Source organism: Nothobranchius furzeri, chromosome 2, assembly GCF_043380555.1.
Source record: "Nothobranchius furzeri strain GRZ-AD chromosome 2, NfurGRZ-RIMD1, whole genome shotgun sequence".
NCBI lineage: Eukaryota > Metazoa > Chordata > Actinopteri > Cyprinodontiformes > Nothobranchiidae > Nothobranchius > Nothobranchius furzeri.
The window spans coordinates 94,303,759-94,320,935 of record NC_091742.1 but is presented as its reverse complement, the minus strand read 5'-3'; the positions used below and the strand labels follow the sequence as shown (position 1 = coordinate 94,320,935).

Here is a 17,177-nt window from a genome sequence, read left to right as displayed (position 1 = left end):
CTAGATCTTAAAAAGCAGCTCAGATGATGAAACTGCAACTATGATTCTGATAACAAGCTAACAAATCGAACTAGCTCCTCTTAAGATAACCGGCTAGCAGAGCTTCTGACTGACAGTTTATGTGCAGCAGCAAATCAACTATCCTGATTAACAAGGTTATAAAAGCTCATAAATGAAAAATCACTTTGATGTGTGGGGGAACTTTTCCAGGCCCTCTTTAGCAGCTCAGGGTGGGACTGTGAGGAGAGTAGTGGTGTGCATCTCTACCTGCCTCAGGATTCCATCCGATTCCGATTATCTGCCTAACGATTCGATTTGAGTCTGAAATGCATCACGATTCTTCACACAAAAATTTTCATTACTTAATAAAAGCAGTAGAATAGTTTTCAATTTCTTTTTTGATTTCGAAACCCCTGAAAAACAGAACATTCATCTATTCACTAGTGAGCAATAATGTTTAAAGTGTGCTGCCTATAATTACTTAAATAATATAAGAAATAATGTTTTCAGTAGAGCAGCTTTAAGAATATTACTGAACTTAAAAATAGTAAACAAATACTGTGTTAAGTGATTCTTTCACATCCAGGATCCCAAAACCGAAATTAGCCCAGACATCCGATTTAAATGTAACGGGTACATCTTTGATTACTGGTAATGTTGGCCCTGTATCCCTGTCCGCCTTTTCTGTTTTAAATTGGCACTATAGGGCAACGCAGTGCGCATGTCATTGCAACTCTGCCCCCAGAAGTAATTGTAAAACCTCAAAACTTTATTGTCCTCGTATAGACATAGACCAGGGGTCGGCAACCTGTTCCCATCAAAGAGCCATTATTACCCGTTTCCCACAGTAAAGAAAACACTGGGAGCCGCAGCAGCCATGGCGTTGTGGGCGGGGCCTACCCTCAGACAGCAGAGAGCTGCTCACAACAGGTGACAGCAGCCAGTACCGGTCGCTCGTGTACGTCAAATTTATCTTTCATGAGAAGATAATCAATAAAACGAACGAACGAACTGACACTTTATTCGTTACGCACATCGCAGATGTAGCTAAATCACTCAAGAAATGATTCCCATCTGAACATCTGAGCTGGACATTGCTCAGCGCAGCTCACTGTCAGTGCGTACGGTGCACAGTGAGCTGAAGATGTGGAGAGGGGCTTGGAGCGTGTCGCAGAACCAGAGCGCATGCAGGAAGATTCCTTCGACTGAAGCGAGACTTGTCACTTAGAAAATGTTCGCTGATTATGAAACTTTGGCTGAATAGTAGGGCTGCAACAAACGATTATTTGGATAATCGATGAATCGGATGGGGTCTCGACACGATTAATCGGATTACATGGGGAAATTTTTAAAAACTGCTAGGGAAACGTTATTTCTCTCCTTCCTTCACTTTATTTAACACAACATTATTAGAAAACAGTTCAATAGCAGAAAAACAACATGCCATCACCTAAATTGTCTTATAAGGTGTAAAGACAGAGACCCTAAGCTACATCTACAGGTGCTGGCCAGTAAATTAGAATATCATCAAAAGGTTGAAAATATTTCAGTAATTCCATTCAAAACGTGAAACTTGTACATTATATTCATGCAATGCACACAGACCAATGTATTTCCAATGTTCATTACATTTAAATTTGATATTCATAAGTGACAACTAATGAAAACTCCAAATTTGGTATCTCAAAAAATTAGAATATTCTGAAAAGGCTGAATATAGAAGACACCTGCTGCCACTCTAATCAGCTGATTTACTCAAAACACCTGCAAAGGCCTTTAAAAGGTCCCTCAGTCTTGTTTTGAAGGCACCACAATCATGGGGAAGACTTCTGACTTAACAGCTGTCCAAAAGACAATCATTGACACCTTGCACAAGGAGGGCAAGACACAAAAGGTGATTGCTAAAGAAGCTGGCTGTTCGCAGAGCTCTGTGTCCAAGCACATTAACAGACAGGCGAAGGGACGGAAAAAATGTGGTAGAAAAAAGTGTACAAGCTCTAGGGATAACCGCACCCTGCAGAGAATTGTGACGACAAACCCATTCAAAAATGTGGGGGAGATCCACAAAGAGTGGACTGCAGCTGGAGTCAGCGCTTCAAGAACCACCACGAGGAGACTCATGAAAGACATGGGATTCAGGTGTCGCATTCCGTGTGTCAAGCCATTCTTGAACAAGAAACAGCGCAAGAAGCGTCTCGCCTGGGCCAAGGACAAAAAGGACTGGACTGATGCTGAGTGGTCCAAAGTTATGTTTTCTGATGAAAGCAAGTTCTGCATTTCCTTTGGAAATCAAGGACCCAGAGTCTGGAGGAAGAGCGGAGAAGCACAGAATCCACGTTGCATGAGGTCCAGTGTAAAGTTTCCACCGTCAGTGATGGTGTGGGGTGCCATGTCATCTGCCGGTGTTGGCCCACTCTGTTTCCTGAGGTCCAGGGTCAATGCAGCCGTCTACCAGGAAGTTTTAGAGCACTTCATGCTTCCTGCTGCTGACCAACTTTATGGGGATGCAGACTTCACCTTTCAACAGGACTTGGCACCTGCACACAGTGCCAAAACCACCAGCACCTGGTTCAAGGACCATGGTATCCCTGTCCTTGATTGGCCAGCAAACTCGCCTGACCTTAACCCCATAGAAAATCTATGGGGTATTGTGAAGCGGAGGATGCAATACGCTAGACCCAACAATGCAGAGGAGCTGAAGACGACTATCAGAGCAACCTGGGCTCTCATAACACCTGAGCAGTGCCACAGACTGATCGAGTCCATGCCACGCCGCATTACTGCAGTTATTGAGGCAAAAGGAGCCCCGACTAAGTATTGAGTGCTATACATGCACATTCTTTTCATGTTCATTCTTTTCAGTTGGCCAACATTAGAGAAACAAACATTTTTTCATTGGCCTTTAGAATATTCTAATTTTCTGAGATACCAGATTTGATGTTTTCATTGGTTGTCACCTATAAATATCAAAATTAAACGTAATAAACATCGGAAATACATTGGTCTGTGTGCATTGCATGAATATAATGTACAAGTTTCACGTTTTGAATGGAATTACTGAAATATTTTCAACCTTTTGATGATATTCTACTTTACTGGCCAGCACCTGTATCTGTGACCTAAAATGCTTGGTCCAATTAAACAGCTTAAGGGCAATTCTCATCTGTTTTGTTTGATCTCATCTGTAGACATTTATTATAACTGGGGATGTCAAACAACTAATTTTTAAATGTAATTAAACATAGGCTGTGAATTAATCAAAATTGATCACTATTCCCAAAAATGACTGAAAAAATAAGTTGTCACACACTCCATGGAAACTTTCAGAGAATCCACAAATAGTGGCTTTCAAATGGTTTTGTTACTTTCTGCAAGTTTAGAAAAGAAGCAGATGAGACAGCATGTCTGATAATTTAGTTTTTCATCTGATAATATTAGAACATGTCAGTAATGCCTGGGGGGCTTTTATAAACACTGTATAACTAACACTACTGGAGAGGGTATGAATTACACAGAGGCTTCTGGGGAGCCCAGTTATGGGGAGGGGGGCATTTTGCCTTGGCCCCCAAAATGTCTTGAAACGGCCCTGGGTGTGTGACTAGTGTTGAAGGTGACCTAAATAGTATCAAATTTATAAATATTACATGTGTGTAACTTATTGTTTTATAGGTAAAAACGTGTAGTGGAGATAAATCTATCTACATTTTACTTTTCAACACTTTGTTTTGTTTTCTTGTTTTTATTGAACTATTTTCCTGTCCTGTCTGTCTCTCATCTTCCTGCATCTCCTCTTAATTCTCCAGAAAAACTGCTGCCTGGATTCTTACTTTTTCACCTCATCAGTTACTTCTGAGCAGATCAAAGGGATCTCCTGACCGCAAAGCGCAGAGCGCGTTTTCGATGCTGCGTGAGGTGACATCACCACAGCACAGGTGATGAGCTCCGCAGTAGCGCGCTGCAGGCACAAATAAGACAGAAAATAGACAACATGTGCAGACTACATGAACGATCGTGTGCTAATTATAGTTTTTTGGTTGCGCCACTTTGAGAATGGACCGTGCGCTGGAAGCAGCAGCCTGGAGCGCTGCGCAACAATGCACTGTGCCGCTCTCTGCTCAAAAGAGTCCAAAAATGATATAATATAGAAAACTTTTTTCCAGCTCCCTGGATGTGTAGGACATACAGCTCCCCCATAATTCGATCCCTGCTCCTGGATGAAAAGCCGGACATTTTCATCAATACAAGAACCCGCAGTCCGGACGCGCCGGACAGAGAGTGAAAAGTGGACACGTCCGGGGAAAACGGAATGTACAGTCACCATGGTCCTCATAAAGCGGGAAATTATAGATACAGTATTGTGCTCGTGCCCTGGGCCCTTTAGAGTTCGTGGGCCCTGGGCAATTGCCCAGTTAATCCGGCCTTGGGCGGAACCGGTTCGCAGCAGCGCGAGTCCCCCCGCTCATCTAATAAGCGTCGCGCTCACGACTTTAGACTCTTTTTTTTACGAGCTTAGTGCATGTCTAGCCTGTGTAATAATCCGGGACTTGGATGAATCACTTTTGAAAAGTTTTTAATTTACCCGGACACAGAGTTCTCTCCTTCCTCGCTGATGATCCCGACATGCTTGCGTTTAAGACGCTGCATCATCCCGTGCCATGCTGACCTAAACGTTGCAGGTAACGCATGTGTTCACCTGATTTAACTGAAAATGCTCCCAAACTTAAAAAGCTTTTACTTTTTTGACTCTCGCTGCTTCTGCCATGTTCCTCTTCCAAACAACTGCCGGCTCTCCCTCGCGCTGATATGTCTGCGCGCAACGGCGGGCGGGAAGGGGGGGCGCTTTTGGAAGAGTTGTGCGACACAACGAATCAATGACGCAATTCGTTGCCAACGCTTTTAGTAATCGATTTTCATCGAATTTATCGATTCGTTGTTGCAGCCCTACTGAATAGCGCTTGTTCCTATCTCCAATGTGGCGACACATCCTGGAGCCTGTCTGAGGATGATCCTCTTCAGCTCAGAATGCGCCTATGATTACGCACAAGCGTGACGCGTCAACCCGGTCTCACAGTAAGACCGGGTTGGAACTGTTCAGGTTTACGCAGATAATCTTTACATAGAATTGACTTACAGATGTAAAATTAATACAGTAACATATAAAGCATTTTATTTAAATATCCATTCATTATTTTACAAGCACAGAGAGCTGCATCAGATGGATGGAAGAGCCGCATTCGGCTCCAGAGCCACGGATTGCCGACCCCCGACATAGATATAGGGAGAGAATCTCATTATGTCACGTTGCTGCATCGATGCGGAATCATGCATGGCTGAATCGCGATGCATCTTAGAATCAATCATTTTTCCCACCTCTAGAGGAGAGTGCTGTAGCCTTTTAGCTGGAAGCTAACCGGAGCCTGGGGCTAACATCACCACCCGGTGGAACACTAGCGATATGAAGGTGGGTTGGTTCACCGGCACGTGTCAGAGTCAGCCCGCTAAAAATGATTAACCACACCGAGGAAACTCACGTTCACGTTTGAAAGCAGTGCTGATTCCAGAAACCTCAGCACAAAGTGCGTTCATTGCTCTGAGCCAGCATGACAAACAAGGGAACGGCGCTGCTAACTCAGTTCGGGTGTTGCTTTCCATCCTAAAGGTCTATGTAGGGGGCGGGCGTATTACGTGAACAGACCCATCTGATTGGCCGCATCTCAGAAGGGCTACATTTGATTGGTCAAATAATACTTCCGCGTAAAAAAAGAGCTGGTTTACAAAAAGCTGATGTATGACACGGATGGAAATGTTGAACCAAGCATTTATCGCCTTTTTTGACATGCTTTGCGATGGGCCTATTGCACGTCCTGTTATCCTGATGACGATAATTTTTCGATATATTGTGCAGCCCTAATCAACACTCAAGTAAGCTGGAGTCTAAACAAAATGCATTAAATGCATGAATACGCTTCTCAAAATGATTCCTCATCAAAAAGGACATAAAGATTCTTTAGGTGAAAAATATATACTTGAACTACATTATTGACTTGAACATCAAATTTAAGCTGAGAATCATAACACCCAAATTAGACACAACATCCTTTGCATCATATGAGACTGAGTAACTACAGGAGCACCACTTGGTGCAAACATAATCATTTCAGTCTTAGACTCATTAATCTGGAGAAAATTACAACCCATCCACAATTATTAACCTCACGAAGACAACTCAGAGCTAAATCCTTAGCTTTAACAGAAGCATAGACCTGTCAGTCATCAGCATAAAGATGGAAGTCAAGCTCATATTTCCAAAAGATGGCCCCAAGAGGGAGCAAATATAAATTGAAAAGCCGAGGACTAAGTACAGAGCCCTGTGGACCCCATATTTCAGGGGAGCATCACTTGAGCTGAAGCTACCAATCTTAACAGTCATATACCTGTCAGACAGGTTGGAACTCATCCAGAAGAGCGCTGAACCAGAGACCAAAAAAATTCTCCAGTCGATTGAGAAGTATAACATGATCAAGAGTATCAAAAGCAGCGATCAGATCTAAAAAGTAATAAAACGACTGTCACCCACATCAGTATATTGGTAAATATCATTGAACACTCTCACAAGCGCAGTTTCAGTACTATGCTTTGCTCTAAAAGCTGATTGAAAAACTTCTTAAATTTGTTATCTAACTGGTCTGACAATAGCTTAAAACATTGACAGATAAAAATTGATTGGGCCCGGACTTTTTTAGACCCTGCTGGGGTCACTCAGTGACGCACCCATTGACAACCCAACTCTGGTAATTGGCAGCTCCATAGTCAGAAACATGGCAGAGACTCCAGCAACCATAGTCAAATGTTTACCTGGGGCCAGAGCGGGCGACATTAAATCCTACCTGAAACTGCTGGCTAAGGATAAGCGTAAATACAGTAAGACTGCTAATTACGCTGGTGGTAACATACCTGCAAACTCGGGGTGTGGAAAAAGGTGACAACTACAATGCCCCCCTCCCGTCTGTGGGGTTTGTAGTGACCTGCTCTGGCATTTACATACTTCTTGTTGGAATAATTAAAATAAACTCATCAACATGATTTTTTGCAAAATGCTAACTATTTTCTACCATGACGTTTAGACAGTCTCTGCTCAGAGAAACGAAAAAATATGCCTGACAAAAATGATTAGGGATCATCATATATTTTTAAACATTTTATGAGACTAATTCACACTCATGTTACAGCCCCCTGTATTTGGACTGATGAGTTTATCTCCCTCTGTTCATCCTGTGAGGTGAACCCCATGATCCAGCTAAATTCCCCCACCAGCTGCCTGAGAGGTGGTTGGAGACGGACTGTCTCCATGCTGCTTTGTTTTGGTCACTTATGTGTGTGAGGCGAGTGGTGTTACGACTCTTCCTGGGGAGTTTGGCTCGTGTGCAAAAAGGAAGGGACAATAATGTGGGATTTAAAAGTTAAAATGATGATCAGGTTTATTTACAACTACAAAAAAACAAATCTTTCCATCCACAGGTTGGGAGTAAAAAAAACTAATTCTGCCTGTGGGGAATTAAAACAAAAGTACAAATAACTAGGGATGTCCCGCTGGGCAAAGATTACTGGGTTCTGGACCAAAATAATCTCCAAAGGTCCAAACTCTAAACTGGGCGGTTAAACCAAACTCAAGGTGATATCTTAAACTAAACCAAAAACCCACAACACTCTAAATGTAATAGAAGGGAGATTTTATTACATTTAGACATTTATTAATTTGTACTACAAATTATTATTTTTTATATGTGTTCAACATGTTTAAATATTGCTTGTTTAATTAACCAACATTTCTAGTGTACAGCGCCTTGTTTGGTTGTAATGCCTTGTGAATACGCTTTATAAATAAAATTGGATTGGATTGGATTGAAAAAAGATCAACTCTAAACCAAAACGTAACAGCTTATCCAAACGCAAGAAGCTGTTAGCGAAGATGCTAACAGTAGCTTTACCAACGTTAAGTTCAAGTTACCAAGTTTAAATAAACCAAAAACACCCAGCAGCAAACAGACCAGCACGGAGGAGAGACTGCTACCACCAAAACAGCTCTCCGAATGTCTGAAAGAAGCTCCTTAATGAAGGGAGAAACGCTCCCGGTGATTTTCTGCATCTGCTATTGAGACGAAGCAGCGCATCTGACCCCGGAAGTTGTTGTCTGTTGCCGGGAGACGAAGACGGGCAACACAGGAAAATAATCTAGTAGTGGACGGACATTGTTCCCGGTCTTCGGTATTTGGCGGAGATGTGAGTGAAGGCGGAGAAGAGGGCGAACTAGAGGAAAAACAGGCAGATTCCACCTCTATTTACAAACTCCTGGGGATGCAACAAGTGGGCGCGGTGCGTCGACTACCGGATCTGACGTCGACGAATTTTTAGAATCGAGCCGTCGACCTCATCGAGGCTTCGCTACAGCCCTATGGAAATGTTATGTTTATTATTAACTGAATGTATTATTCTATGTCTAAAAGCACACACACACACACACACACACACACACACACACACACACACACACACACACACACACACACACACACACACACACACACACACACACACACACACACACACACACACACACACACACACACACACAGTCTTATCTTTGTTATAAATAAACTCTGAGAGCAGAAACTCGGGGCAGTTGCCTTGAGCTTCTGCCCCTGATTGCAGTTTGGTGACTTGTCTGCTTGTTGTCTCTCCTCTCTCTCCAGCTGCAGGTATTGGGTTATTGATAAAATCCCTAACAGTCATGTAATCATTAGTTTAGAAATACAGATTTAAACTAATTTTTATAAACTATATTCTTGACTCTGTCTGAATTAATATGAAGTGTGTGTTCCTAAGGTCGTATTAAATCAAATATTCAAAGACCAATAAGATTGATCATTTATAATTAGATGGAATATCACATCTTATTGATCATTCAGTAAAGGTAACCACTTCCATCACGTTACACCATCAGCATGGCTCTACACTTCATCCTGCAGCATCTGGACTCCTGGGTACCTACACCAGGATCCTGCCAGAAGCAGAAACAGCTGGAGTTAGCAGGTCAGATCCACGGTGTGTAAAGTCCACTCATGGAGGGAACAGGAAGGGAAACCACTGAAGAACCAGGATAAACAGACCCGAGGAAACATGGACGGAGACACAGCGCTGCCCCGTGGCCAGGCGGGAATGTGGAAACGGACCTGTGGCTATTCCAAACACAGGCGCCATCTTGTTAGCGGCCAGAAGCAGAGTATGGGTGGGATGAGGCTGGCCCATACTCTGGAACAGCAGCTGCTATGTGTGGACTCTCATGTGATTTGTTTATTTACATTTGTAGTAAACCTTTCTCCACACTCATCATGACTAAATGATTTAGGTTTCTTCTGGACTTTCCTGCACGAGTCTACATGTTGCTTCACTCTAACACATTTCTTATGAACCAAACAGCCTGAAGACCTTATTGCTGGATGACTTGTCTCCCTCACGTGTCTCTGGAGAGACCACTTGTGAAGAACTTGTTGACAGACTTACCATCTGACTCAGAAGACCTGCTCTCATTCCAGTCATCATCTTCATCTCCAGTTTCAGACCCAGAGTCTGACAGCTCAGAGTCCAGATTCACACCATCATCATCATCATCTTCATCATCTCCACTAACTTCAGTCTCTGAAGAATCAGATGTTTGTTCATGAGGGTTCAGATCTGGGTTCCTGCTAGTTCCTGCTCCTCCACCAGTTTCTGCTGCCATCTGGTCAGCTGAGCTGCTGGTTGGAACATCTCTGTCTTCTATTTGCTGCTGATGAAGCTGTGAGACCAGAGGTTTCTCTTCATCATCCTCACTCTTTATAGAAACAGCAGTAACAGGAAACCCGACAGCTTCAGTCTCCTCCTTCAAACAGAGATGCTCTCCCTCCAGACTGGTCCAGAGCTCCTCCTGTTCCTCCTTTATGTGGAGGTGTTCTGGGTCCTGCTGGTCCACACCAGCACTCTGTTCTTCAGGAGCTTCTTCTTTAACCAGCACCAGCTGTGGAACATCTGTAGGAAACACAGACACATGATGTTACAGACCACCATACCTTTATATTTACACCATGAGTGATACTGGCTACATGATGTGGGAAAAAGGAACAAGAACATGAACTTCATTTAGATAAAAACAGATTTCTACTTTAGGAACAATAAAAACTTCCATCACAATCAGCGTGTTTGTTTCTGACCAGAACTTCTAAGCCTCCTACTCACAACCCAAGCTTTAGATCTGAAGCTGATGTGAGGAGAAACGTCTCCAAGATAAAATCAGCAACTATTCAGTCAAAAGGAAAATGAATAAACACTTAGATGTAGCTGCTGTCAGTAACAATCTTTCACTTTTAAGCTCTCAGCAGGCTAGAGCACTGCAAAGCAAAGGAATCTTACTAATTAGCATTTTGGGAGATTTATTGTTATTATTATTATTAGTAGTGGGTTACTTAGTGACTGAGCAGTGGGCGGAGCCTGTTGTTTTCTACTCATTGTATTATTTTTCAGCGTTTTATTGTGATTCCTTTCGTGACCTCGGTCTGGGACACGTGCTGTATGAATAAACTTGGTTCTTCTTCCACCACAGAGAAAGGCTGCTCTTCCAGCATCATGAACTTCCTTATGGTCCGGTTATTAGCCGAGCCTTCTGATGCTCATACAGACGGGTGTTGGTGAGCGTAGCTGCGTCTGACTGGGAGGTGTTGATCTCTGCACCGATCCCTGGAAACTCACCTCACTCCACCCAGACTTTGTTCTTTACGTCGTATTAAACCAGCTGTAATCAGCTTCCCCAGGAGCTGAAGCTTTTCATTGCAGGACTCAAAGCTTACATCACTCTCGCAGACGGAGTTAAAGTTAGGCGGACATGTTGTTTTACATTGTTGCTGCTGTCCTGCACAGCATGAAGGAAAAGGGGAAGAACCCCAAGTGCTGCACACAGGGTTCACACAGGTGTTGCTGGTATGATCAGAACATCCCAAACTAACACCAACGTAGATACACAATAAACAACTTGTATTAAGTACTGATGAGCTATCTGCAGTGGAACAGGACCAGCTGGCATCCTCACACCAAAAGGAGGAACGGGTGTCTTTTATAAACCAGCCAGGCACTAACTGGTGTGTTTCCATTACCGAAACTTCCCAGTATGACCGTCTCCACTTCACCGGAGCCAGCCGAACTGGTCGTTTTCCTAGTGCAACGTTAAAATCATGGTTGTTACAGTTTTATTTAGTCGTGTTCACTTGTTATCGAATCTTCCTCTCATCATCAACCATCTAAAACCTCACTCTTCATTGTAGCACCTGCCTGCAGCTCAGCAGGTCTGGCTCTGCCTGTCTCACCCTCAGCAGGTCTGGTGCTCCCTGTCTCACCCTCAGCAGGTCTGGCTCTCCCTGTCTCACCCTCAGCTGGTCTGGCTCTCCCTGTCTCACCCTCAGCTGGTCTGGCTCTCTCTGGCACTGCAGACTTCTCACTGACAAAGCCCCTCCCCTCAGGCAGTTAGACAGGCTGGCTGAGTGAAGCGGGAGTCAGAGCCGGGACAACAGCAGCTCTGCGAGTTCTTCTCATGCAGGGGTGGACCGTTAAAGTGCCCGAGCGCCAATGGCGCTAAATTTTCTCGTCGGGCGGTAAATACTTGACGACTTACCGCCCGGGTGGCGCCCAAGCTTTATTTGTCATTTACACACCGGCTTTCGCCTACATCATGGCCCCGCCCTGTAGGAAGCTGCCGTTTTCGTTTCGCGCGCGTGAACCTGCGCGCCTCTAGCCACCTACTGCACTTGTACGATTCGTGCACGTACTGCACGATTAGTTATAGTCACGTGAACTATAAGTTCACTATTAAAGACGAAGTGGAACCACGCTAGAAACACACAAGCACGCAGGAAGATCGCGCCACCACAGGGATGGGATTTCTTGATGAAATCTCCGGCAAAACGCTTTAAAACTGGTGAGGAGAAGCGAGACAGTTCGAAACGGTATGAAGCAGAGAAGCGTGTGCGTAGGTGGAATGATTCTTGGCGGTTTAAAGAAGACGGGAGGCGCAGAGAATGGCCGTGTTCGAGTTGAGCAGCGCCTCGCCTGGAAAACAGACGAGAGAAGACGGAAGCAGCGGGGGGAGTGGCTGAAAGCCGGCGTTTCGCCGGGGACACACCGGCCGCGGAAAAGCCCGAAGCGAATCGCTCACGAAGTCCGGCCGCTGCTCGCTGCTCCTCAGTTCAGATCAGACGCGCCCCATTCGAGGCGCGCCTCGGCTCCGCTGTGGTTTTTCTTTTAACTACCTGGTGTCCTCAATTTCCTCAGCTCTTTTCCTCTACGTGTGTGTGTGTGTGAGAGAGTGAGAGAGTGAGTGAGTGAGAGAGAGAGAGACTATGGTGTGAACCAGTTGTTTCTGCCAGTTGAATCTCTTGGATTTCCCTACATGTGTAGCTCGGGGTGACGATGGCTGAAGATATTGCATTAGCATTCACACTTGTTCAATTTTCAATTTTAATTCTGGTGCCTGTTAGCAGCTGAAACACATCCTCACGTGCTTGTGGATATCATATATTGTATATGGAGACATGAGTGTAATAATAAGTAAAGGTTAGCAGCTGTAGCTTCAGTGTGCTCATAGGAAACGTGACAAAAGAAAACAAAACACATTTCTCTTTATGGCCTATATTGTTGTTATCATCAACGTAACATGATTTACAGAATACATGTGACCAACTAACATTTCATGTTCTACCACCGGATGTTTGGATCAAAATATGAACCAATCAGATCTTAGATCAGGTGAGAGCCAGGCGTTTCCCGTCATCCTCTAGGTTTTGCAGCCAAGGGAGAGCAACTGCAGCGCCTTGCTCCAAAATCTGCGGCCGCCTTGATCTCACGAGGTTATCGTTGCCTACGTATGCATGACGTCAGAGCAAGTCGGCGTCAATTCGGACACAAATCTAACCGGCATGCACTGCTCGCTGATCACTGCTAGTCTAACCTGCGCAGAACTGGCTAATCTCGAACACAGCCGATGGCTCGAGTACAGCAAAGCGGAGTTGGTGATGTACTGCGTTGTATGCCGGAAGTATGCGACGACAAAATAGTGTTTTGTTGAGGGAACAAACAAATTCATACTTGAATACGTTATTATGTTTGTGAATGTGTACAAAATAAAGGTTTATTACATTTAAAACGGTTCAGTTGTTATTTTGACTCGTTTTGGCAGCTGACCAGCGGGGCCGGTAGATTCTTGGCGGGGTCGGTAAATATTCAGTTACCGGCCCGGCTGGCCGGTTGGTTTTGAAGTTAATGTCCACCCCTGTCATGGGCAAAAAAAGAAAGAAAGGAAATGTGAGTTGGTAATAATTTAGTCCAAGAGGATAATTGTATTTCTGGTCAAACGCTAGACTGGCTGACTAACGTTAACATCTTGCTAGGCAGCATTAAACATTAAACAACTCTGCTAGTCAACAAAAAATGGTGAACTTGACACGATTTGACAGTAACAGACAAAAACCATTTGACACGAAATAAATAAAAAAGTAGAATCTCCACATGAAAATGGAATTTGTAAGTGTGATTGTTGCTTGTTTGTGACATTCTCATCACATTTCATTTTTTAAACCTTATTCATGTCACTCTTTTCATATAAGAGACCAGAGGAAGTTCAGCAGGAAAATGATGAAGAAGGTGAGACAGGCAGCACCAGACCTGCTGAGGGTGAGACAGGGAGCACCAGACCTGCTGAGGGTGAGACAAGGAGCACCAGACCTGCTGAGGGTGAGACAGGGAGCACCAGACCTGCTGAGGGTGAGACAAGGAGCACCAGACCTGCTGAGGGTGAGACAGGGAGCACCAGACCTGCTGAGGGTGAGACAGGGAGCACCAGACCTGCTGAGGGTGAGACAGGGAGCAGCAGGTCTGGTGCTGCCTGTCTCACCTTCTTCATCATTTTCCTGCTGAACTTCCTCTGGTCTCTTATATGAAAAGAGTGACATGAATAAGGTTTAAAAAATGAAATGTGATGAGAATGTCACAAACAAGCAACAATCACACTTACAAATTCCATTTTTATGTGGAGATTCTACTTTTTTATTTATTTCGTTTCAAATGGTTTTTGTTTGTTACTGTCAAATCGTGTCAAGTTCACCATTTTTTGTTGACTAGCAGAGTTGTTTAATGTTTAATGCTGCCTAGCAAGATGTTTACGTTAGTCAGCCAGTCTAGCGTTTGACCAGAAATACAATTATCCTCTTGGACTAAATTATTACCAACTCACATTTCCTTTCTTTCTTTTTTTGCCCATGAGAAGAACTCGCAGAGCTGCTGTCATCCCGGCTCTGACTCCCGCTTCACTCAGCCAGCCTGTCTAACTGCCTGAGGGGAGGGGCTGTGTCAGTGAGAAGTCTGTAGTGTCTTTCAAAATAAAATCTCGTGAATCAAATATTTCAAAATCAATTTTTTTCTTCTCCATGTTATTGGGGGAGACAAATGCGCGTTTGTCCAATATTGGAGGGGACATGTCCTACCCGTCCCCCCCGGTTCCTACGCCCTTGCCCAGAATATCTAAAATTAGGATGGGGAGCAGATCTTTTAGTTATCAGGCTCCTCTCCGGTGGAACCAGCTCCCAGCCTTAGTCCGTGAGGCAGACACCTTGTCTACTTTTAAGAATAGGCTTAAAACATTTTTATTTGATAGGGCCTATGGTTAAAATCAGATGTTAGCCTGGATCTGGACAAGTGGGGGAGTAGAGGGAGGTGGAGTGTACAGTCGGTAAAGACGGCTCTCCCTTGCTCTGCCTCCAACATGCCTCCATCTAAAAAGGCTAGGTTATCCAGAGTTATCTCTGTAGTTATGCTGCTATAGGCTTAGACTGCTGGAGGAACAGTTTTTTTTATGCCTGGATTTTAGAGGAGCGACTGCATTTAAAACAGTTGAGCAGGTAGAGTTGAAAGAGGTCAGCAGCTCCTCAGCTCCTACACAGGTGGAATCAGGTTGGGAAGTGGATAGAGTCGCAGCTAGGCTAGATGCTAATAGATTGGTGGTGAAAGGGGAAATTATTCTTGTAAGGTGTTGATTATGTTGCCTAGTGGATGGAGGTGTCAAGCCACAGATATTAAAAATAAGAGGAGAATGATCAGAGATACATGCAGAGTCAACAATCAGTTCAGAGATACAGATCCCAAATGACAAAACCAAGTCTAAAATGTGCGATCCTGAATGGGTGGGTGACTGGACCTGTTGCTGGAGACCAAAACAATCTAAAATTTCTAAAAAGCCACCAACAAGAGGTTTGTCCGGGCAGCAAACATGTATATTAAAATCACCAAGAATAATCCCACGGTCATATTTTGGATGAAAGTCTGTTGAAAGATCAGAAAATTCCGATAAAAAGTTTGAATTGTACTTAGGTGGGCGATAGCAGAGAATAAACAGCAGTGGAGGACTAAAGTCCACCTCAAAAGCCATAAACTCAAAGCTGGCTGGAGTCACTGGTGTAGTAAGTTTTTTAGGATGGAAAGAGGATCTGAACATGGTTAGTAATGCACCACCACGACCAGTGAGCCAGGGCTCGTTCAGAACCTGACAGTCTGAAGAACAGAGCTCTGACAGAGCAGCTGACTCACCAGGAAGAACCCAGGTCTCGTTCATGCAGAACAATGTCACCTCATGCTGGAAAAAATAATACCTTAAAATGAGGGTTTTATTCCCAATTGACTGGGCGTTTAGGAGAGCTACCCTGAAGATCGGTGGAAGACCCTAATCAGCTGACCGGGGTGACTGGGCCGCTTGGGCCACCGTAGGATAGCAAAGGTTAGCTTGGTTGACGCCCCGGTGCATCCACGGGTTGGTGGTTGAGGCATTCCGGATTCCCCAAAGAATCTTGGACAGAGCGATGGAATGCGGAAGGTCCGAAGATCTCCATGTATCAACTCTGGTGACAGGTGAGGTTTACGTCCCATGCACGAACGGCCGGAGGAGGCTCTGAGCCGCACTTTGGAACCTCCGCGTTTGCCACGTCTGCGGCGTTTCCTTGGTAGCCACGCCGGGCGGGGAGAGCGAAGCAGCAGAGCTGGGACCGCCGTAAACAGCGGGGCGAAGGACCATCTTAGATCCAAACAGAGGTGATAGGCAAATCCAAGTTTATGCCGAAGTTCAAGAAGGGTGAGGCGATCATAGCGAAAATTTGAGCTACTACCCACCAAAGAGCAACACAGGAAAATAAAAAGCAAAAACAACAGTCGGAAGAGCAGACGGCAGGCCGTGGACGGTGCCATCTTGACAGGCATCTTATTAAAATGCCTTCTGGACGCCTCCCTGGTGAGGTTTTCCAGGCACGTCCAACCGGTAGGAGACCCAGGGAGGGACTACGTCTCTTGCCTGGCCAGGGAACACCTTTAATCATAGATCCACTAGGATAAATACAATAAAGTTTATCTCTCGCCAAATAGAATATTTACTAAGCAATCACAATGTAACCATAGACACATTGCTTTGTGTGTGTGTGTGTGTGTGTGTGCGTGCGTGCGTGTGTGTCTGCTCTGTTTTCTTCTGCTTATACTTATACTCTGGAGGTTTCTTCCTGTTAAAAGGGAGTTTTCCTCTCCACTGCCGCTATATGCTTGCTTAGTATGAGGATTGCTGTAAATGATGCAATTTGCTGGGTTCCTTATATAGGAAACATTTTTTTCTGATTGGCTTAATGAACTGACCTGAATTGGAATGTTTATTATGTGAAGTGCCTTGAGATGACTTGTTGTGATTTGGCGCTATATAAATAAAATTGAATTAAATTGAACTGTGTTTGTGCGCACCGCGGGAGCGAGCAATGAGCATGTGCGTTTTTACAGCTTGCAGTGTTGCCAAGTTAGCAACTTTGTCGCCATTTCCAACAACTTTTCAGACCCCCTTAACGAATTTTTTTTTCTTCAAAATAGCGCCTAGCGACTAAAGCCTGGTTTAAGCTTCTCCGTCAGCTCCGCAAGGGACAGACACGCACGGATTGACGGAAGCGTTTTGCTCTCATACTTCTCCGTCTCCTGGAGAGTGTTGCAAAGCAATTGCCCTGCAGGACAACAGAGGGCGTAGCGCTGCTCTGTGGTATCCTGTCATGTATCGGTCCAAGATAGTGTGTTTATATTGT

At 44.5% G+C, this 17,177-nt stretch overlaps 1 protein-coding gene across 1 annotated transcript in view; it reads right to left on the bottom strand.

Annotated features, from left to right (window-relative positions):
- LOC139061542 (zinc finger protein 665-like) overlaps positions 1 to 17,177 on the bottom strand; it is a 103,125-nt gene that overhangs the window by 3,539 nt on the left and 82,409 nt on the right. The window contains exon 4 of the mRNA XM_070548171.1: positions 9,562 to 10,065. Coding sequence (XP_070404272.1) covers positions 9,562 to 10,065 — 504 coding nt within the window. The remainder of the gene's footprint in view (positions 1 to 9,561; positions 10,066 to 17,177) is intronic.